This window comes from Gekko japonicus, unplaced genomic scaffold, assembly GCF_001447785.1.
Source record: "Gekko japonicus isolate JY-2015 unplaced genomic scaffold, Gekko_japonicus_V1.1 scaffold751, whole genome shotgun sequence".
NCBI classification, from domain to species: domain Eukaryota; kingdom Metazoa; phylum Chordata; class Lepidosauria; order Squamata; family Gekkonidae; genus Gekko; species Gekko japonicus.
Window position 1 is genome coordinate 224,029 of NW_015169196.1, and position 23,054 is coordinate 247,082.

The 23,054-nt window shown below is 45.2% G+C and overlaps 1 protein-coding gene across 1 annotated transcript in view; it reads right to left on the reverse strand.

Annotated features, from left to right (window-relative positions):
• PKNOX2 (PBX/knotted 1 homeobox 2) overlaps positions 1–23,054 on the reverse strand; it is a 184,042-nt gene that overhangs the window by 68,319 nt on the left and 92,669 nt on the right. The window contains exon 4 of the mRNA XM_015416319.1: positions 8,225–8,413. Within this exon, the coding sequence (XP_015271805.1) occupies positions 8,225–8,413 (189 nt within the window). The remainder of the gene's footprint in view (positions 1–8,224; positions 8,414–23,054) is intronic.

Consider the following 23,054-nt stretch of genomic DNA (forward strand, 5'->3'; position numbering starts at 1 on the left):
ATCTGAAGGTTATTTTTATGTTCAGAAGCTTTTATGTACACACTCCTTGCATCTGTAAAAACGTCATTAACTTAGCCCTGACCCCCTTGAAGCACTCATGCGCACTGTCATAATAGTGGAAGTGAGGTTTTTAAAAGAATGATATAGGCAAAATAATGGTGATCTTGATCTTGCAAAATTCACGCACAGCCGGGGAAAACTCGAGCCATACATACAAACTACTAATTTGGGGAAAATGCTAGTTGCAGGTGGGCTTTTTGCCACAAATCTTCCTCTTCTCAAAACATGCTCTCATTCTTTAAATGAAAGTTTTCACATGGCAAATAAATAAAAAAAGTTGCCTGCCCCCCAAAAAACTAAAGGATAGGGTATGGGCCCCACAGTTCATCCGGTTTATGCCCCCCCCCCCGCTCACATTTGGCTCCAAAATATATACACAAACAACACACATCCAGACTATACTATGTCAATTACTGTAACTAACACACATTTACTTGCAAAACATAATTTATTTTCCTTCTGTGGGCAGTATTTGCACAAAGAAGAAAAATAAATCATCCAAAGCAATCAAACAAATTATTAGGATACATTTATTGCTTCGAGAATGTGGCAAGAGGTATGCCACCGACGGCCCTCCCTGACCACTGTTGTCTTGCCATGAAAAACTGCAAAGGGTGCTGGATCCCAGTGCCAAGGGTTATGGGCTGACTAATCCTTTACCCTGGCATGGGACTGGGCTAGAGGAGTGCTTGTGTCTGCTGCACAGATCAATAGAGATTTGCATTTTATTGGTGTAGTGGGGTCAGAGTAATGGACTTCATCTGGCTAGAACCAGAGTTAAGCCAGCTAGACCCTGGCTCAAATCCACACTCTGCCTTAAAGTTCAATGAATATCTTTGGGCAAGTTACACGCACATTCATTCTAAAAGGGTCGTGAGGATAAAATGAAGGAGGAGGCCATACACAGTGCCCTGAGCTCCCCAAGGAATGGAACAGGATGAAAATAATATAATTAATAACTAATGATCTTGGCTCTGCATGGATGGATTGACTGATGAAACAGAAAAACAAAAGAGGATATTCTCTCATTGCCGCTTCTTATACACTTCTTATGAAGGAGTATATTCCCAGTTCATTCTCTCATCATGGTATCTTTTTCTGGGAGAATGGAAGAGGTAGAAAAGAAAGTTTGTTGGTTTTTTCCCTGCTACAGAAGGAATCTCTTTCTTGCTGGTAAACTGTAACTGAGATTTATTTGTATCTCCAGGGCTTAGAAACATAATGCTGAAAAGCAAATTTTCTGCTTTGGGATGCAGATAAAAGGGCCCTTTAAAAATCCAGAAGAGAATCACAATAGCTTTTCCTCACAAGCATTCCTAGTTATCATGTTCAATTGGCAATATTTTGAAAAATCAGTCTTTTTACTGTGTGTGTGTGTGAATGACACTTTTATTCTGTGATCCTGCACATAATTACATGAAGGTCAATCCAGTATAGGAGTAAAATGCAAGTATAAATATAATGAAATTATACCCTTAGTTGCTGACTTTTCAATTTTTTTTGCACAATCCTGGCCATTTAGCAATCAAAGCCTGAATGCTTGAAATGCAAACACTAAATAGTTGCAATGCAAATGCTAAATGCAAACACACACTCACACACGTACACTGATTGTGGCATTAATGCATGTCACAGATTTTGGAGGAGCATTATTTATATAGCTTCTGCAAACTCAGTTCACAGATTTCTGCTCCGCAAGGAACAGCAATTCTGTGGGCTTGAAATGTTGGGGAAACTTGATGTACACTGATACAACTATGGCCGAGTTCAGACTGCCAGTTTGAAGCGGGAGGGAGTCGTTGCAAAAAAGAGCCAGAACAAACTGTTCTGGGTTTTCCCGGTCACACTGCACGGACTGATGCACCAGTTTGGTGTAGTGGTTAAGTGCGCGGACTCTAATCTGGGAGAACCGGGTTCGATTCCCCACTCCTCCACTTGCACTTGCTGGATGACCTTGGGCAAGCCACAGTTCTGTCAGAGGTGTTCTTGAAAAAGAGCAGTTTCTGTCAAGAGCTCTCTCAGCCCCACCCACCTCACAGGGTGTCTGTTGTAGGGAGGGGAAGGGAAAGGAGTTTGTAAGCCGCTCTGAGACACCTTTGGGTAGTGAAGGGCGGGGTATAAATCCAATCTCTTATTCTTATTCTTCTTCATACCGGGAGGATGTGCAAGGAAGCGTTCACACTGTTGGCCCAGAGGCGCTGCTGTAAGCGGCGTTTTCCTCGCGGCAGACACCTAGGCGCAGCAGCAAATAGGGCAGGATCTGGCCACTGTGGGCCATAGGCACATCCGGCGACATCACTTCAAGGCAATCACCTGCACCTTCCTGGTGCCAGAGTGAGGCTAGGAGATCAATCAGCGTAAACAGCTGGTGCACATTATTAACGCGGGCTGTTCCTGGCTTTTAGCGGTTAGCGTTCACACTTCCGGGAAGCGGAATGAAGCAGGATAAATGGGCCCTCCAGGGTTTGCTACCACTTTCACCAGGTATCTTTTAAACCTGGGAGGCAAGCGCTACAAGACGGGTTGAGTACGGGTGGGGAACGCCGGTCAGATGTGCCTGTGTGAACGGCCCCTTTAATCCGCTTGTGAAACGTTCCTCACACGGGCCTATATTGGGACAAAGTGCCAGTCTGAACTCAGCCTATATGTAGGTTTCCCCACTGGCCAAACAGTGGATTCCCAGGCTGTGTCAGGTCAGGAAAACGGTGCAGCTGGCAAGGCTTAAGCCCCTTCTCTTTGTGTGCAATGGTCCTGTCCTCCATTCTACTCTCACAACAACCCTGCAAAGTAGGTTGGGTTGAGAGTGTGTGACTGGCCCAACATGATCCATGAACACATGAAGCTGATTTGTACTGAATCAGGCCCTTGGTTCCTCGAAGCCAGCATTGCCTACTCAGACCAGCAGCAGCTCTCCAGGGTCTCAGGCTGAGGTCTTTCCCATCACCTACAACCTGATCCTTTGAAGATGCCGGGGATTGAACCTGGGACTGGAGAAGTGTTGCAATGGCATTTACATACAAGTGTTGCAATGGCATTTACATACAAGTTCTTTTCTCTCCCTTCTTTATTGTTTTGGCTACATAGAACCCGGGTCCTTCTGCATGCCAAGCAGATGCTTCCCCACTTGAGCCACAGCCCCTCCCCAAGCAAGCCTCTTTGGCCGAGTTGAACATGGGTCTCCCAGAGCTACAGTGGGGCATCTTGGGGCCCTAACCCCTTAATTTACAGCCACGCCCCACCCAAGAGGCATGGGTGGGGATTGGTATGGGGAGGGAAACGAGTGGCTTAGTTGCTTGGAGGGTAGGGAGGATTCATAGGGTTTTGATTCTTAAGCAATAGACTAGTGACTCAACCTTGAGAAGGGCTGGGAGGTGGGCAGAGGTGCTGAGCTGGGTGGATATGAAGGGTGGGGGCGTGAAACTGACATTCAGATTTCTTCTGAATGCTGTGCCAGCATACAGCCTTGCATGCTTCAGCATATTTGCATGTTATCTATTTATTAAATTAGACTTGCTAGGCCACCCTTCCCTGCGAGCAGGGCTCAGGGCGGCTTACAACAGAATCTAGCTACTTCTGGCGTATTGATCTCATGCAGTATTGGTACTGGTACATGGGCTCTTTTTGTAGCAGGAGCTCCTTTGCATATTAGGCGACACACCCCTAATGTAGCCAATCCTGCAAGAGCTTACAGTAGCCCCTGTAAGAAGAGCTCTGTAAGCTCTTGGAGGATTGGCTACATTAGGGTGTGTGTCACCTAATATGCAAAGGAGCTCCTGCTACAAAAAGAGCCAGTTTTAGCCATAGATACAATGTATTTTTTTACAAAGCCACACCCTCCTAATGGTTGCCCCACAAGAAAAATATATGCCCCACAAAACAAAAAATCCTGGCTACAGGCCTGCCCAGATGCCAGTCCAAGACTCTAACCACAACGCCACACTGGGTCTCAGGTTACATACCGGGTCATGCCAAAGCCCATGCCGTCCCATCGTGAAGCATCATGTCTAGAGGCCATGAACCAGAAGGCCAGACTGAGAGAGGAATGTGTGCAAGAGCACTCCCATGCCGCTTTCCCAAAAGACACTTCAGCCACAATCCAGAAAGCTCTTTTAGTGATGTCCAAAGGTTTTGGCTTTCCTGCTGGAAAGTCCCGCTTTTCTTTCTTGGCAAAACAGCCCCATTCTTAATGCCACCCTGCAACTACACTCGAATCCCCTCTTACTTTGGGAAGTTGCTTCTCAGGCAGCACGACGGGACGCTCTTCCCAGAGATCGAAACTGAAGGGCTAAACTAGACATCACACAGCAGGGAGATCTGTCAGCACAATCCTAAAAAGAGATATACTTTTCCATACCCCTTGAGTTGAGGGGTGTTAGAAGGGTATAACTCTGCTTAGGCCTACCCTGTAGGTAGCAGACCTGCATGGCTACTGAAAATGGGGAACTGGCACAAGAGCTCAGTCTTTCTAAACCTGATTCCTACTGTGCTGTTTTCCCAGTGTAAATTGCTTCCCTCAAAGCTTCAAATGGGACCTTAGGGTTGACAGCTCCGGCTTCGAAAGACCTGGAGATTTGGGGGGTGGACAAATTACAAACCAAAAGTGATTGCTGTAAGAAGTTCACACATTCATAGAACAAAGGAAAATTTACAGAAGCTATAACAACTTTCTTCTTTATTCCACAGGTGAATTTAGATGAAATTGACGAACATCTCGAGTTTTTGCAAGTTCGTTTCAGGATCTTTGTCAAAATTCGGTGTCAAAGTGTTTTTTCTCACGTAACAATCCCATTTATATCTGTATAAACCTCGTTATCGTACTGGCTATGAATAGCTCTACTAATCACAATTCATATCTTCAAGGACGGACAGTGTTTATACAGATATAAATGGGATTGTTACGTGAGAAAAAACACTTTGACACCGAATTTTGACAAAGATCCTGAAACGAACTTGCAAAAACTCGAGATGTTCGTCAATTTCATCTAAATTCACCTGTGGAATAAAGAAGAAAGTTATTATAGCTTCTGTAAATTTTCCTTTGTTCTATGAATGTGTGAACTTCTTACAGCAATCACTTTTGGTTTGTAATTTGTCATCTTCATTTTGCTGTACCCTTATATGATCGATTTGGGGGGTGGAGCCTGAAGCGGCAGGCTTTGGAGAAGGGAAGGACTTTGATGGGGTACAATGCCATAGAGTCCACTTTCCAAAACGGATGACCTGATCTCTGTCACCTTGGAGATCAGTTGTAATCCCAGGAGATCTCTGGGTGCCACCTGAAGGCTGGCAGCCCTAATTAGCTCCATGGACGAAGAAAAAAATTCAGGTTCTCCCAGTCATGGATGGATGTTTTATGTCATGCCCTGTTTGGCACTCAAACCTACATGAAGTTACTCAAAAAATAAAAACAAAAGCTACAAATCACCTTTCCACATTTCCTAATCAACAATACAAATTCAGAATCAAATCCAGCAGCAGTAGAAAAATCATCAAATGAATTACCAGTTAAACCTCAAGAGAACAGGATGGATGTGGTCAAGGGCCTAAAAGCTAGTAATGACAGTAGTTACCAGGGGTCATTTCCTGCAGGAGCGCACAGGAGTGGCGCTCCGGCAGTAAAGAGCCCAGGGGGTGGGCACATGCAATAAGCCCCACCCCCTTCTCCCAGCAGCCCTCAGTCAGAGCAAGAAGCAGACAGGCAAGTTGCAGAGCGCCCCCCTCCGGTCCAAAACAGTCCAGTGGCACCTTTAAGACCAGGTTTTATTCAGGTACAAGCTCTCCCTCCTCTGCGAGGACAGATCTGCACGTTCCCCCCCCCCAATAGCTAGCAATCCAAAACAGCCCAGTGGTGCCTTCTGACACACTTCCGGTGATGTCAGGGGGTGTGGCATATGCAAATAAGTTATGCTAATGAGCTATGCTAATGCACTATGCTAGTGAGCTCCTGCACCCCTTTTTCTACTAAATGTCCCCTGGTAGTTACCCACCTAGCCTCTGGAGGCAGGACATTCGGACGGGGCCTCTAAAGGAAGTCTTAGCTCTAGGGCAGGTTAACGTGGGCGAAGGTGGTCTTTCAGATACCATGCTTAGGATACTTACAGGTCAAGACCAAGGCCTTGAACTGTGTCCAGAAGCAAACTGAAATCCTACGAAGATCTTTCAGGGTAATAAGATCATGATGGAGTACCTTAGTCAGCAGTCTGGCCACAATATATTTGAATCAGATGAAGTTTCCAAACACTTTCCCACACTTAGTTGTGTGATTCTCTGTGCAGTTCTCTGAATTATACACAATCCAATTGTGCAGTTCTCTGGATCATAACCATTATACATCTCACATCTGTGCAATGATGTCACTGCAATTCGCTTTATACATGTCCAAATGTTAACATATTCCCATACGCAAAAACAGACTTTCAGTTACTAAGATTCACCTTCATGACTGTGTACAACCGTACATCTGCCATGAAGATTTTAAAAATGGCAGCTCCCCATATTACATATGCCATTGGTCATATCCCTCAATTTTAAAAAGTCAGAAAGGAGGCCATATTCACATGCATGACTTGTAAAAACTCTCTTAAAATAAATAGGAATTATGAGCAGAGGGGGAATCTTCCACCTTCCCTTTACAGGGACATTATGATGGTTGTGCCCAACACTGATAAAATTTGAATGGCATGTTAGATAAGTGCTATATAATGTGCACACATATTTCTTAAGATCTACAGTGGTAATCTGGAAGAGGAAGAAAGACAAATATTTATTCTGCCTGTTTGTTTTTTTAGGGTAAAGACATTGGTAGAGTGATGAACTTGCTGCGTATCTTCACTATCCCTCTTTGGACGGATGTACAAACTTCCAAACTGAATCAAGCCCAAGAGTGACTGGTTCTTCCCATTTCTGGGAGAAGCTAGCTGTGCAGAGTGCTGACTGGCTGACCCATTGCCATTCCTAGCCAATCAGCACTCTGCTCTGTTAGAGGTAGGATAAATGTGGCTTTGTGGTAATCACAGGTGGTGAGGCATTCAGCACCCTGTACAGCCAAGGAATCACAAAGCCACCACAAAACCCTCTCTGTTGCCTAGATCAGCACCTCAATTCAAACAAGATGGCTTTTTTAAAAATGTAAATGGCTAAATGTACTGGTTGTCTTTTTAAAAAAAACTTTGAAAAAGCCAAGAAAACACCTGAGGCATGAGGGAGGGGGTGAAAATCCACACTAGACTTGGAGCCAGGTGTATGTGTCAGCAGCAGAGTTAGGGATACCAGCTTCTAGGTGGGACCTGGGGATCCCCCAGAATTATAGGGCATCCCCAGACTACAAAGATCAGTTCCCCTGGAGAAAATGGATGCTTTGGATGGTGGACTTTATGGCACTGCTCCCCACTAAGGCCTGTGTCCCCCCCTTGGCTCCATCCTCAAATCTCTTGGAGTATCCCAACTTGCAGCTGGCAATGCTACCCCACACACACACACACACACTGGTGGCCAGGGAGAACCTGGTAACCCTTAGCGGAGCAATGCTGAGGAGAAGCAGGGTTTATACAATAATAGAAAAACTCACAGCTGCTCCTGCAAGGAGCCCTTCTCTTTTGCCTGAATCTCATTTTGATTTGGGCTCTGCATAGTCCTGTGGCACACTAATCTCTTGTACTGCTCAACCTATTGGCCTAATTTTGCAGCCCACCCCCATTTTAAATAAAACATATCTGCAATGGGTGCTCATCTCTCAGTCAGCAGAAATCTCCCACAACCTTCTTCCTAAAAGATATCAGTGCTCTTAGAGCATTCAGTGAATGCACACAAAGTAATGGTCAGGGCCATGTCTCCTGGCTGTGCCTCCAGCTTTCTTCAGTCCTAGCTATTGGCCTGGTACAACAGATGCTTAAGTCCTATTTAAGTGAAATCCGTGTGCATAAGTTCCTGCATGCATGGATAAAGAAACATGCACATTCCACGCACAAACAACCTTTGAATGTACTGAGATTGAGGGAACAGTGGGGTGGACATGCATTCAGTTGTACCTAGATGAGTAACGGAACAAAGCTTGGATCTCTCCTTTTGGAAGTTAAGAAATATAGTACCTTTGCAGGAACCTAAAGCACAGAAACATTGTAAATCAACCGTTTTGTGTTCCGTTCCCCTCCCCCTCAGACATTACCTGCGAGTGTAGGTTTATGGAGGAATGGTTCGGGGAGTAGGGGCCCCCAAGGTCATTCCTGAGTAGGTTGTCACTGTGCATCTTAGTTTTGAGGCAGGTGATGTAACGGTTACAAAAGTCCTTGCACAATTCATTCACCTTCTCCAACTCCAGTAGATGAATTCTCAGCACCTGAATGGCTTTTACCATCTGGGAGCAATTAAACAAAAAGAGGAGATCAGTCAAATGTCCATCATTCACAGAAAGACGATGATGGTTTATCATTACCTTTAAAGGGTAATTTACAGTGCAATTCTATGCAAACACCCCAAGTTAAGCCTAGAGAAATCAGTGGGCTTAGGCTAGAGTAGCTCAGCACAAGTCTGCATTGTCGGCAACATGAAGGCAAGATCACAGTGATGGCGATGATCAAATTAGTAGACAACCTAGAAAAGAGTTAGGTTTCAGTAGCCATGTAGATTCCTGATATATGTCTGCTCTAGTGACAATCATAACCTATAATGGAAGACCTGGCAAAATGGTAGCAATGGCATTTGAGCAGATGTATTGAGAAGTGTGCGTAATATATCCCGGTCACTATAATGGTTGCACCAAGTCTTAAATGTTAGGCACAGAGTATATAAGATGCCATGGTAGGATAAGGACCTCTGACTTGTTTCATTGATAAGCATCGTCTTGGTTTTCTAGCCAAAGAAACCTACATTCATAGTAGTAGCCATGCATTCTCTATTTAATTTCATTTAAGAAAGTTACATACTGCCTTTCCATCACACTGACAACTTTAAAATAAAATGTTAGAAAGTCAGCCCAATATATGTAAGAGATGTAAAATGCTGCAGCATGGAATCAAGTAAGTTCCAGTAGCCACAATCACTCCTCCTCAGTGAAAAGTGGCTGATCTCCATTATGACCATGAAAACGGCAAAATCAGGCCACAACAGACAGAAAGGAGGGGGGGGCCCTTCCACTATAGTCAAGTAAGACTTAAAATTTAAAAAGGAAACCAAATATTGCATGTTAACTCTAGATGGGTAGCTGCCTTAGTCTGTAGTGAAAAATAAAACAGGATTCCTTTGACAACGTAAAGACTAATAACATTTATGCCAGTATAACTTTTCGTGAGTCAAAACTGATTTAATCAGATGCATGGAACATATGTCCAAAGCAGTGATTTAGACTGATACATCTGATGAAGTGAGCTCTGACTCATTAAGGTTTTTATTATTTAATAAAAACCTCTTCTGTGTTATGTAACTAGTCTCACTGGACCCATAGCTCAAGGCAGGGAAATCTAGACCAGCAACACAAAACCAAACTGAAAATACGTACACCAAAATTTCCACATTCATAAAGGTTGCTTCTATATGTGAATGAACACATGAAGCTGCCATATCATGAATCAGCCCATTAGTCCATCAAGGTCAATATTGTCTACTCAGACTGGCAGTGGCTCTCTAGGGTCTCAGACAGGGGCCTTTTGCATAGTCTACTGCCTGATCCTTTTAATAGTAGAGGCCAGGGACTGAAACTGGGACCTTCTGTGTGCCTACCAGATGCTCTGCCAGTGAGCCATGGCCCCTCCCCAATCCTTTTGCTGCGGCATTTTTTGCAGTCAGTTGCAAGCTACATTGAAATGGTGGTTCCACATATTTAATTTAGTGCTATATTCTCCATGGAAATCTGGCAATACTTTCCCTGCCATGGGAAAGTATTTGAGAGTAAAGGTTTATTTCAGTTAGTGTCGCCTGCTCCAGTTTGGGAAACCTCTGGAGATTAGGGGGGCTGTGCCTTGGGATGGCAGGGTTTGGGGGAAATGAATGATCCTACAGGGATTTGATGTCACTTTAGAACTTTTGTTTGCACTAGACTTTATGCTCCCTGAAGCTACCATTTTCTCCAGGGAAACTGATAACTGTACTCTGGGTATCAGTTGCTATTCCGGGAGAACTCTAGGCCACAATTCAAAGTTGGCAACCCTAGTTTTGAATCCCCTTTGAGGCTCAGTGAGAGCAGAGGTACATGGATTAAGCAAATAAACATCTTACGGTGCTTATAAAAGATGCTTAAGGTCTGGTAAAGGAAAGGAGTTCCATGGTTGTGGCACAACCACTAAAGAACATCTTGCCACATGCCATTACAGTCAGGACTTAGCACATGCTCAAGGATATTGCCATTTGATCTCAAGATGCCATTGGGAAAGTAGGAGGCATGTGTTTAGACCACCATTCATCCATTGAAATCAAACTTACAGAATTATTATCTATCTAAACAAGGCAACTGGGATGTCGCTTAGGATGTGGATACAATTGATATGGGTCTTGGATCTAGATATCTGAACATATTTGCAAAGAACGGAAAAAAAATCAGTAGATAATTATTTGGGTCTTTGCTGTAATATGCCTTCCATACAGGGGCAGCATTGACTTCTCAGAAACCAGTAAAATTGGGAGGGGGAAGCGGGGGGAAGCAAATGCTAATTATTCTGGCTTTAAAATCACTATAGGTGATGAAAAAGAATGTAGTTTGTTAATAGGCACTAATGAACCACATTGAAGCAGGTCAACTAAGAAAGAATCTCTCTTCCATCTTTTTAGAATTTTCTCAGTCGATTCACTACCATTAGTGTCCCAACCTAGAGTCAGGGTTAAAAAGCAGAAACAAACTCTGATTCACTGGCAATAGTTTACCTTGTTAAATGTGTGTAGGTGGTGCAGCTAATTACTTCGTTCATTAAAAACCTGCCTGGATTCAGAGAACTGTGAGCAGTTCCTGCTTCCCCAGTGGGGCTGCCCCACCTCATCCTTCCCACTGCAACCTCGTGTGCCCCTCCCCAAAGCTGCTTCTAAAGAGTGCCAGGTGACCCCACGGAATAGAGTGGGATGAAAAACAGGGGTGAGTGTGAAACTGGAGGGAGGAAAGTGGTGGAAGTCAAAGACTCCACGCTTGCTTCCCTCTCCAGGGGCCCTATGGACCCTGCCTCTCACCCGAATGACAGAGTGCCTTCCCCACTGCTAATTAACTGAATTCTCCTAATGAAGCGAATTCTCTTAATTAACGGAAGTAATCTTTAAAAAAATGAAATCCACGAGCTAACATGCTTATTTTGCAAGGTTCAGTGTTTTGTTTTTTCTAATCAAGGGGGCCTCTAAAGAAAGTTGAGACATGTTTGCAGTGCTGAATTTCTTGGATAAACAAGTGAAAGAAAGACAGATATGGGTGGCTGCCATTACAGTCCTTCCCCCCACACACACACTTATTTAAAGCAGCAGCTTTATCAAAGGAGGGCTCCACCTACAGTGATCACAGAATCTCAAACAGATGGGAGGGTGTACCAAAAATGCTTGCCCCTCCTTTGTTTCCTATACCTTATATCTTGCTCCTTAGGTATGGAAGTAGATATACAGACAGACAGACAGATTCTTCCTTAATAGGAATAAAAGATGCATGCTGGATATTTTACATTATGTTTCCTAGAGCCATTTCATATATTACATGCACACACAAGTGGATTCATAAAGACTCAGATGCTCTTTCAACTTGCATATTCACCCTTGGAACTTGCATGAATTGTAATCAATGTGCAGAAAGCAAAAGGCCCCCTGGTCAGTGTGTCTTATAATGTTTCATAGCAGTCTTAAACAATGGAGGACTCCAAAACATCTAGATGTAGGGCCCCAAAACATGTACAAAGTACTTCCATGTACTCTGGGAGGAGGAGACAGTTTGGTGTAGTGGTTAGGAGTGTGGACTCTAATCTGGGAGAAACAGGTTTGATTCCCCACTCCTCCACATGCAGCTGCTAGGTCAGCCACTAGTTCTTTCAGAGCTGTTCTCTCATGAGCAGTTCTTGAAAGAGCTCTCTCAGCCCACCTACCTCACAGGGTGTCTGTTGTGGAGAGGGGAAGGGAAAGGAGATTGTAAGCCGCTCTGAGACTCCTTCAAGTAGTGAAAGGCAGGGTATAAATTCAATATCTTCTTCTTTTCTTCTTTTCTTTGGGCTGAGTTTCTCAGGCAACTGTCTTCCCATGCCATATAGGAAACCACTTTGAAGATTTCCAAAAAGCATCTTGTAACATGGAATGATTACCGATGTTTTTATTTCAGTGACATTTAATACTGACTTTTTAATGTCAGTTTTTTTATGTTCCCTCGTCTGTATTGTATTTGATAAATGATTTAAAAATGTTTATTATTACAGGCTGAGATATAAATATATTAAATATAAGTAAGTAAGTAAGTAAAAGTTGTTGCTTCCAGCATCCAAGATGGCCAAGAGTACACAATGGGTTGGATTCAACCAGCTTCTCTTCTGGTGAAAGAGGAAGCAGAAGTCTCCGATGACAATTAAAAATGGCTACACTGGGGACCAATGTTACCCTCTAAGCTGTGGAGTCTTGTAAGCAAAAATTCTACTTTGTGAGCTCCTGGCATTAAACTTGTGAGCGAGCGATTTGGCTGCTGCATAAATTAGTTTGCTCTGGAGCCATCCTTCCTGAGCGAAGACTAAAATGTGTGAGCCGGACGCTAAAAAACTGTGAGCTAGCTCACACTAACTCAGCTTAGAGGGAACACTGCTGGGGACCATGGCCCACGGTGGCTCAGAGGTTAAGATGTTGAAACTGCAGACCAGAGGGTCTGCAGTTCGGCAGTTCAAGACCCTAGTGCCGCATGACGGAGTGATGCGTAGCAGGTCAAAGGCAAGGTCAAAGGCAAGAAATTGCCAGTAGATAAATAGGTACCACTTTGGTGGGAAGGTTACAGCATTCCATGCACCTCAGTGTTTAGTCATGCTGGCCACATGACCACAGAAATGTCTTTGGACAGTGCTGGCTCTTTGGCTTGGAAACAGAGATGAGCACCGCCCCCTGGAGTCAGATTCAACTGGCTTTTAAGCAAGGGAAACCTTTACACTGGGGACCATTGGACTTATGTGTGCAAAAGTTATGTAGGGCTATAGTAGGGAAGGGAACTGGGTGAGACTGAGCAAAAAAGTTGGCTTGATCCAACCCACTATTTGTCCACATCAAGTTGGCGCTTTGGAGAAGGATTGCACTACTCGCAGAGACAAGGAGTTACCTATGCAATAGCCCGCAGATGAGCCACATCAACCGTGAACTTCAGAAGAAGCCTCCCACCCCACCCCAGCTCTGCTTCCACCACGTCATGGTCTTAGCTACAGGCCCTGCTACAACAGATGCTACTAACACCTTGACAAGTTAAGTTCCAGAAGCTCGATTTGGAAAACTCAGAGCTTTGTTCCTGGTGTGCTTTTGGGATCCAGCTGTAAACGTTCTACGTAAAAAGCGCACAGTACTTGATTATTCTCAGCTGGCCACTCTTCCTAACAAGATTTGAGAGTGGAAACACGCCTGTAAGTTCCCCCTCGAGCAAAGCCTTGGCCTCAGTAAAATATACCCCATAAAATGTTAAAAAATTTACACATAAAACATTCCATGCATGGAACTGAGACCTTACGTTTTACAGCTTCGGCTAGAAATCTTGAATAATATATAAAATCCCAGCTATTCACTGCAGGGCAATAAATCAGGTTTTTTATGTAACAAAGAGTCTTTAAATTTCAAAGCACTTTTTCAACTTGCTAATTTTAGTGGCCACCTTTACAAACTATTAGTCACAGGCTGCTCATGGGTAGGATGACTATGCAAATTTACATGGGGTTTGCCCTCGATCCCATTAAATCTCGCAATGACAGTGGCAGCAAAGGAGCCCTGCAGTCGTCTGGCATAAACAGGGAAGCCTGTTTCTGTTCAGCGCCAGCTGATTTGTGTGTGCTCACTCAGGGACACCAGCAGCCCTGCAAAGTGCCGAGAAGCAAGTGAGGACCCTGAAGATAGGGAGGCATTTCTCTCCCCTAATGCCATGTGAAGGCTTTCCTATCTGAATCACAAAAATGGCAGAACACTCAAAGGAGAAAAGGGCACCGATGGGAGGGAGATGATGGTTTATAAACACACCAAGGGAAAAGGTTAATTAGAAGCCTGGTTACCCAGGGGCAAATAGGGGACAAATTCCTCCCACTCCCCTGTCTATTCTAGAAGATTCTCGAGATTAAAGCCGTGATACCCCCACCGACCCCTGGGAAGCTGCAGCATGAATGAGGCTAGCTCCTTTCATGTGCAGAGCAGCCACACGCCTATGTGCCTCTGTTCCTGATCATTTCTGTGGGACGGCAGCTAGCAGCTACATAGGTGGGACGAAACAGGGATGCTTTGGGCAGGTGCAGTCCACCTCACTGGGCTCCCCTCCCCCTCCATCATTGTATGGATGCCTTTACAAATTTCATGAGTTGGTGCAAAAGGGGATTTACTGCACTAGGGCCCTTTCACCACTCGCCTTCTAATCCACGTTCACCGCGGTGTCCTCCAAGCAATTCTGCACTAAAATCCGAGTTCAAACTTCTTTTTATTCCAGGTTTCCCCTTCATTTGGCATTAGATTACCTCCCTTCAGTGGTCAGCCCGGTTTCAGCCTGCTGTTGCCCTGGGTTATTTGTACGCTATTTTCCCATGGACTTAAATTGCATTGACTTGAACACTGAGAAAACCCAGAGCAGCAGGAAAATGTGGAAAGGACCACAGATGAAGAGGATTCAGCGTCATGCGAGTAGTAGTGACTGCAGAACCTTGGAATTGCCTCTGGAACAGCCCAGAGAATCACTGATGGAAGCCATGCGCCTTCCCTATCCTGTAACCACAGTGGATATTCCAGTGCGCATGCAGCAAAAGTTCTGAACCACTAAATGGCAGTGGTACCAAGCTGTCTTTATGCATGAAACAGAAACACAAACAAAACACACTCTTACTTGTTCAAGGACCATGGCATTTGTCTGGAATTCTTTTCACTCAGCAACCCATGTATATCATTTCTTCTCCATGTCACCAGAAGGCTTTTGGGGGTGTTTTAAAAACAACAACAACAGTAATTGCTATAGCATTTTTTTTTAAGGCCTGAAAAAAGCCTTCCAGTAGCACAGGGGAGAAAAAGCTGGCCACGGAGGGTTGACACAAGGAAAATTGTGTGGGTGAGACTTGCAAAACTCCATACCTTCATCTCCATATGGCATGCAAACATGCTTTGACTACAATCTTTCCCAAAAGATAATTCCAAGTCAGTTTTGGGAAAGGTCAGAGCACAGCAGGAGGAAACCTGGAGAGAGGATGATCTGGAAATGAAGTTGTAAAGATGCTCCGAACAGAATAAATAAACAAAAAATTAAAAAAAACACCCCTAGCTCTGATTTGAACACCACACCAACACTGGAGCAAAACTCCCATGCAGGAGCAATCAGAAGTGGAATGTTGGGAACCCGTTCTGTATAAACTTTTCCGTGCTGGTTCCCAACATTTAATTCTCTGACACTATAGCTCTGTTTCACAAGTTACCATGAACTCACATACAATCCATGTACACGGTACACTTGATGTTCTTTGCACATGCGCTGAGCAATGTTCCCTCTAAGCTGTGGAGTCTTGTGAGCAAATATTCTACTTTGTGAGCTGCTGGCATTAAAGTTGTGAGCGAGTGATTTGGATACTGCATGAATTAGCTTGCTCTGGAGCCATCCTTCCTGAGCTAAGACAAAAATCTGTGAGCTGGAGGCTAAAGATCTGTGAGCTAGCTCACACTAACTCAGCTTAGAGGGAACACTGGCGCTGAGTAATTCTCATGTTACATTCAAGACATGCACAACTGAATGTGTTGGTTTGGGGGTTTTTGCCGTCAAGTCACAGCTGACTATGATGGCCCTGTGGGGTTTTCTAGGCAAGAGATGTTCAACAGAGGTGGTTCGCCATTGCCTACCTCTGGGTCATGACCAATACTCCCTCTAAGCTGTGGAGTCTTGTGAGCAAAAATTCTACTTTGTGAGCTACTGGCATTAAAGTTATTTATTTATTATTTGTTTTTATAGCCCACCCATCCCGCAAGCGGGCTCAGGGTGGGTAACATCATAAAAACAGTACAATAAATACAATTAAAATTAAACAAGTTAGTAATTTAAACAATAATAAACATTAAAACCCAATCACACTTCTGATAGTCACTGGTTGTACGGTTCTTTAGCATATTATTTGGGTTAACAGATGGATAGGTGGATAGGTGGACAGGTGACAACCACCTCAGGGAGGCCATATAGAGACATCCGCTGCCTCAGCCAAAGTCCTGGCAGAACAGCTCCGTCTTACAGGCCCTGCGGAATTGCATAAGAGCCCGCAGGGCCCTAATCTCAACTGGGAGCATGTTCCACCAGGCAGGGGCCAGGGCGGAAAAAACCCTGGCCCTGGTCGAGGCAAGACGGACGTCCTTTGGGCCAGGGACAGCCAGGAGATGTTTATCCATGGAGCTTAACGCTCTTCGACGCATATATGGGAAGAGGAGGTCCCTCAGATATGTGGGTCCCAGGCCGTATAAGGCTTTGAAGGTAATTACCAGCACCTTGAAGCGAATCTGGAAGTCAACCGGCAACCAATGCAGTTGGCGGAGCACCTGCCGGATGTGAGCCCGCACAGGCATCGATGTCAGCAGGTGCACCGCCGTATTTTGCACCAGCTGTAATTTCTGGGTCAGCCTCAAGGGTAAGCCTACATAGAGCAAGTTGCAGTAATCAAGCCTGGAAGTGACCATTGCATGGATCACTGTAGCTGAGGGGAGAGATATGGTCTCAGCAGCCTTATCTGCCTAAAATGGGAAAATGCAGATCTGGCAATTGCAGTAACCTGGGTGTCTATAGAGAGAGAGGCATCCAGTATTACTCCCAAACTCCTAACTTTCTGGGCTGGCGCCAAAGGCACCCCTCCCAGTGTGAGGAGTCTGCTACCCGCATCTACATTCCCCCGACCCAGGTACAGGACCTCCGTCTTTGATGGATTAAGCTTCAGCCGGCTCTGCCACAACCATCCAGCCACAGCCTCCAGAGCCTCAGCCAGAGTGTCAGGGGCAGAACACGGATGGCCGTCCATTAACAGGTAGAGCTGGGTGTCATCTGCATATTGATGGCAACCCAGCCCATAACTCCTGGCTAACTGGGCAAGGGGGCGCATGTAGATGTTAAATAGCATTGGCGAGAGGATCGCCCCTTGCGGCACTCCACATTCAAGTGGGTATCGTGAGGAAACCCTCTCACCAAGTGCCACCCTCTGTCCATGACCACGGAGAAAGGAGGAGAACCATTGTAAGGCAGTCCCCCGAACTCCTATGTCAGTGAGGCGGTGGGTCAAAAGATCATAGTCAACCGTGTCGAACGCTGCCATTAAATTTAATTAAAACAGCAGCGCCGCCCCGCCCTGATCCAGCTGCCTATGGAGATCATCTGTAAGGGCGACCAGAGCTGTCTCTGTCCCATGGCTAGGGCGGAAACCAGACTGGAACGGGTCAAGGATGGAAACATTCTCCAGGAAAACTTGGAGTTGTTTGGCCACTGTTCTCTCAAGTACCTTACCCAGAAACGGCAAATTTAATACTGGGCGGTAGTTGGCCAGGACCGTAGGGTCCAATGATGGCTTTTCAAGAGCGGACAAACTACTGCCTCCTTCAGAGCCCCTGGGAAAGTCCCAGAAAATGGGGACAAGTTGACAATTTCCCCAAAGGGAACCCGAATGCTCTCCCCACAGGCTTTCACCGGCCAGAAAGGGCAAGGGTCAAGGAGGCAGGTAGTAGGCCTCACTGATGCCAAGATTCTGTCAACTTCCTCCTGGAAGAGCCGGTCGAATATTGGACCTGAAGACTCACAAGGGGCTTCCAGTTCCTTTATTGTCTCAATTGTGGTCGGGAGGTCCTGGCGGAGCATTACGTTCTTATCTGCAAAATAGCTTGCAAATGCCTCACAGCCAATAGCCAATACCCTACTATTTGGTCTGCCCTGTGGCAGAGTCGTGATTGACCAAATAGTTCTAAATAATTGGGCTGGGCGCAAGCTGACAGATGCAATGGAGGCCACATAGAAATCCTTCTCAGCAGCTTTCACTGCCATCTCATAGGCTTTCATAAGCATCCTATAGGATGTTCGTGTCGCTTCATCACGAGCACGCCGCCACCTTCGCTCTAGCCATCTTAGCTCTTGCTTCATCCTCCGCAGCTCCACTGTATATCATGGTGCCGCTTTGGTGTGAGGGCGTAGAGGGCGCTGTGGGGCGGTCTCGTCAATGGCTTCAGAGAGCCGGTTTTCCTGGTCCTCCACCAGCTCATCCAACGAGCCACCAGGGGGCATCAGATCGCACAGAGCTTCTTGAAGCAGACCAGGGTCCAATTGGCTCTGTGGGCGAGCATAAATGCACTCGCTGCCTAAACAGGGCAGGTGTGGTATGCTTAGCTGGACCTTCAGGACGAAGTGGTCAGACTATGGGACTACCTCTGTAGTAATCATATCCACATGTATCCCCATCCCAAAAATCAAATCCAGCGTGGGGCCCGCTTGGTGCATAGGAGTCAATACAAACTGGGAGAGTCCCAGTGCCTCCATGGATGACACTAGGTCCCTGGCCTGAATGGACACACTATCATCTGCATGGATACTGAAGTCACCCAGGACTAAAAGTCTGGGGAACAGTCCAGAGCAAGTGATTTGGCTACTGCATAAATTAGTTTCCTCTGGAGCCATCCTCTATGAGCTAAGACAAAAATGTGTGTTGTTGTTGTTCAGTCGCACAGTCGAGTCCGACTCTTTGCGACCCCATGGACCATGTGTGAGCTGGAGGCTAAAAAACTGTGAGCTAGCTCACACTAACAGCTTAAAGGGAACACTGATCATGACCCAACTATTCCTTGGAGGTCCCCCATCCAAATACTAGCCAGGGCCAACCCTGCTTAGCTTCTGAGATCTGATGAGATCAGGGCAAATGTGTGATTGGAACCCCATATATATCCAGGTGCAGGTCATACTCACATTCACTTCTGTCACACTTTACTGTGTGAAATTAAACCCAAGAGCTAGGGGTGAAGAGTGTAGCGGCCAAGTTTGCAGATGACACAAAATTATTCAGGATGGTGAAAACCAAGGCTGACTGTGAAGAGCTCCAAGAGGACCTCTACAAACTGGGTGAGCGGACAACATTACTATTGGCTCCAGACTGCATCCAAAAAATTTTTGACCAGGAGAGAAAGGTGCATAATTGAACCATTATTCAAGGAATGTGTACCTGACCATGGCGGCTATCTAAAATGAGGCCTCTTATTTATATCTCTGCCTTAGGTCACCGATAAAACAATCTCACCTTGGTCTAAGAAATGACTGTATTATTGTAATGTCTGGAGCTATTCTGTAACAATATTGTTTGACCACTGATAAAGGCCAGTTGGCCAAAACATGCTTGGTCAGGGTCAATAATGGTCCATCTTTGGGATTTATTCTGAATTGAGGCTATTACTTGGGCCTATTTTTGTTTTATTGAATTTGTAATAAATACATGTAGATTTTCATATATTTAACAATATTTATGTTTTAACTTTAGACACAGAACTATTGGGCCCTTATATTTTGATTTACTTAACTTAATTGTTAAGAGGGAAAAAAAAAAAAAAGAGTTGGTACTGTAGTATATATATTTTTCCCCTTTTCATAGAATCATAGAATCACAGAGTTGGAAGGGGCCATACAGGCCATCTACTCCAACCCCCTGATCAACCCTAGAGCATCACTGACAAGTGTTTGTCCAGCCGCTGCCAGTGAGGGGGAGTTCACTACCTCCCTAGATAGTTGATTCCACTGTTGAACAACTCTTACTGTAAAAAGGTTTTTCCTAATACCCAGCCAGCACCTTCCCACCCTTAATTTAAACGTATTATTGTGAGTCCTATCCTCTGATGCCAACAAGAACAGCTCCCTGCCCTCCTCTAAGTGACAGCCCTTCAAGTACTTCAAGAGAGCAATCATGTCCCCCCTCAACCTCCTCTTCGTCAGACTGAACATTCCCAGATCCCTCAACGTCCCCTCATAGGGCTTGCTCTCCAGGCCCCGGATCATCCTTGTTGCTCTCCTCTGCACCCGCTCCATTTTGTCCACATCCTTTTTGAACTGAGGCCTCCAGAACTGTACACAATACTCCAGGTGCGGCCTGACCAATGCAGTGTATAAGAGGGACAATGACATCTTGTAATTTGGATGTTATGCGTCTGTTGATACACCCCAAGATTGCATTAGCCTTTTTTGTCACTGCATCACACTGGCTGCTCATATTTAACTTTCAGTCCACCTATACCCCAAGATCTTGTTCACACACACTGCTACCCAGAAGTGTATCCCCCATTCAGTATGTGTGTTCCTCATTTTTGTTACTCAGATGTAGAACTTGGTACTTATCCTTGTTAAATTGCATCTTGTTCACATCCGCCCACTTTTCCAGCGTGTTCAGATCTTGTTGAATTCTATCTCTATCTTCTGGTGTGTTCGCTGCTCCTCCCAATTTAGTGTCATCTGCAAATTTAATGAGTAGCCCCTCCACACCCTCATCCAGATTGTTTACAAAAATATTGAAAAGTACCAGGCCCAGAACCAAGCCCTGTGGCACCCCACTGGACACCTCCCTCCATTCAGATGAAATGCCATTAACAACTACTCTTTGAGTTCGGTTCTTCAACCAGTTCCCTATCCACCAAACTATCTTAGAGTCCAGGCTACAGTCCTCTAGTTTTCCCATCAGATGATCATGGGGAAGCCTGTCAAAAGCTTTACTGAGGTTGGTCTGGCAGGACCTGTTGGGGACAAATCCATGCTGACTTCCCCAGATCACCAAGTTGTCCATTAGATACTCGCAGACTGTTCCCTTTATAATCTGCTCCAGTATCTTCCCTGGCATAGAGGTCAGACTGACTGGCCTGTAGTTTTCCTGGGTCATCCCCTTTTTTGAAACTTGGGATAACATCTGCCCATCTCCAGTCTTGTGGCATGTCTCCCGTCCTCCAAGAGGTCTGTAAGATGATGGACAAAGGCTCTGCAAGCTCTCTAGAAAGTTTTTTGAGCACTCTTGGGTGCATGGCCTGAGGGGATTTGTACTCATTCAGCCAGGTGCGTTTCAACTACCTCTCTGTCCATGTCAACCAGCAGCTGGGATGCCATGCCTTGCCTACTACCATCTCTAGATGAGCCTGTTCTCTTCTTCAGGGAAAAAACTGAGGCATAAGAGGCATTAAGCTTTTCTGCTTTCTCTTTCTCCTCTTTCAGAGTTTCTCAGTTTTCACCCAACAGTGGGCCTGTCACCTCTTTCATCTTGCATTTGCTCCTCACATATCTGAAGAAGAGTTTCTTGTTATAGCAAGCCTCCTTGGCCAGCTTTAGCTCACTGTGAGCTTTGGTCTCTCTGATGGCTGATCTACAGTGCCTAGCAACCTGCAGACACTCTTCTTTAGAGGTATGCCCTTGCCTCCATTTCTTGAACATTTCCTTTTTCTCCCCTAGCACATCACAGAGTTCTCTGTTCATCCACATTGGCTTCTTAGATTCCCTACCATGTTACCTTCTTGTTGGAATAGCTCCTTTCCCTTCCAGCAGTCTTGCCCAATGGAATGATTCTCATCATGCCTCTGAGTTTATTAAAGTCTGCTTTACTGAAATCTAACATACACGTGTGGCTATGAATTTCCTTGGTCCCACACAGCAAAAGGAATTCTAGCAGGACATGGTCACTTCCCCTTAAGTTCCTCACCATCTCCACCCCATCTACCATCTCTTGCCTGTTGGTCAATATAAAATCAAGCATGGCTGAGCCCCTCGTAGGTTCCTCCATCATTTGATGAAAGAAGTTGTCAGCCAGACAGGTCAGGAACGTGGATGACTGTGGATGCTTTGCAGAGTGTCTCTCAGCACACATCAGGGAAGTCAAAGTCACCCATAACTAACAGGTCATGTTGTCTGGGTATTCTGTCAAGCGGTTCAAGGAGGGCAGCACCCACCTCGTCATCCTGGTCAGGAGGTCTGCAGCAGATTCCAACCACAATACTGTTTATCCTTCCTTCTGTTGTCCTCACCCAGACACTTTCCACTGGGCTATCACCCTCCTCCTCCAGTATTTCATGACAAACAAACCCTCTCCTCACATACAGCACCACTCCGCCTCCTCTTCGACCATTTCGGTTTTTCTTGAACAACTCATATCCATCCAGTCATGGGAATCATTTCACCAAGTCCCTGTAATACCTACTAAATCATATCCTTCTGTCTGCATTAGAAGCTCAAGCTCTTCCTTCTTATTGCTCAAGCTTTGGGCATTGGTACATAGACACCTGAAGCCCCGCACCTTTGGCTCCATTAGACCCGGCCCTCCCAGGTGGGCCTCTGTTGTTTGCTCTCTTTCATTTAAATCCCTATATTGGTCATCTCCTTCCACTTGTGGTGTCAGTTTAAAGTCCTTTTGATGAATCTCCCCTGATTTCTGCCAAACATATTCTTCCTTGACCTTGACAGGTAAAGCCCATCGCGTTCTAGTAGGTTGTCATCCAGAAAACCTACCCCATGGTCTCAGAATCCAAATTGCTCCTGCTGGCACCACCAATGTAGCCAGTGGTTCACCTCCATTATCGTCTGCTCCCATCATATTCCCCTTCCTATGACCAGAAGGATCGAAGAGAACACCACCTATGTCCCCATTCCCTTCAGCTTCTTTTCAAGAGCTTCATAGTCAGCCTTAATGCTTTTGATAGTGTTCACAGCCATGTCATTGGTTCCCACATGGACCTTTTGTATTATTATTTCCCCCTTTTTATTATATGTAACTTTCTGCATATTTTTGTTTTAATATTTTTTTAAAAATATCCTTCCTTATCTTCTTAGACTCATGGCAGATAACAAGGCAACAATAAGCTGCCAACAAATAGAACGCAAC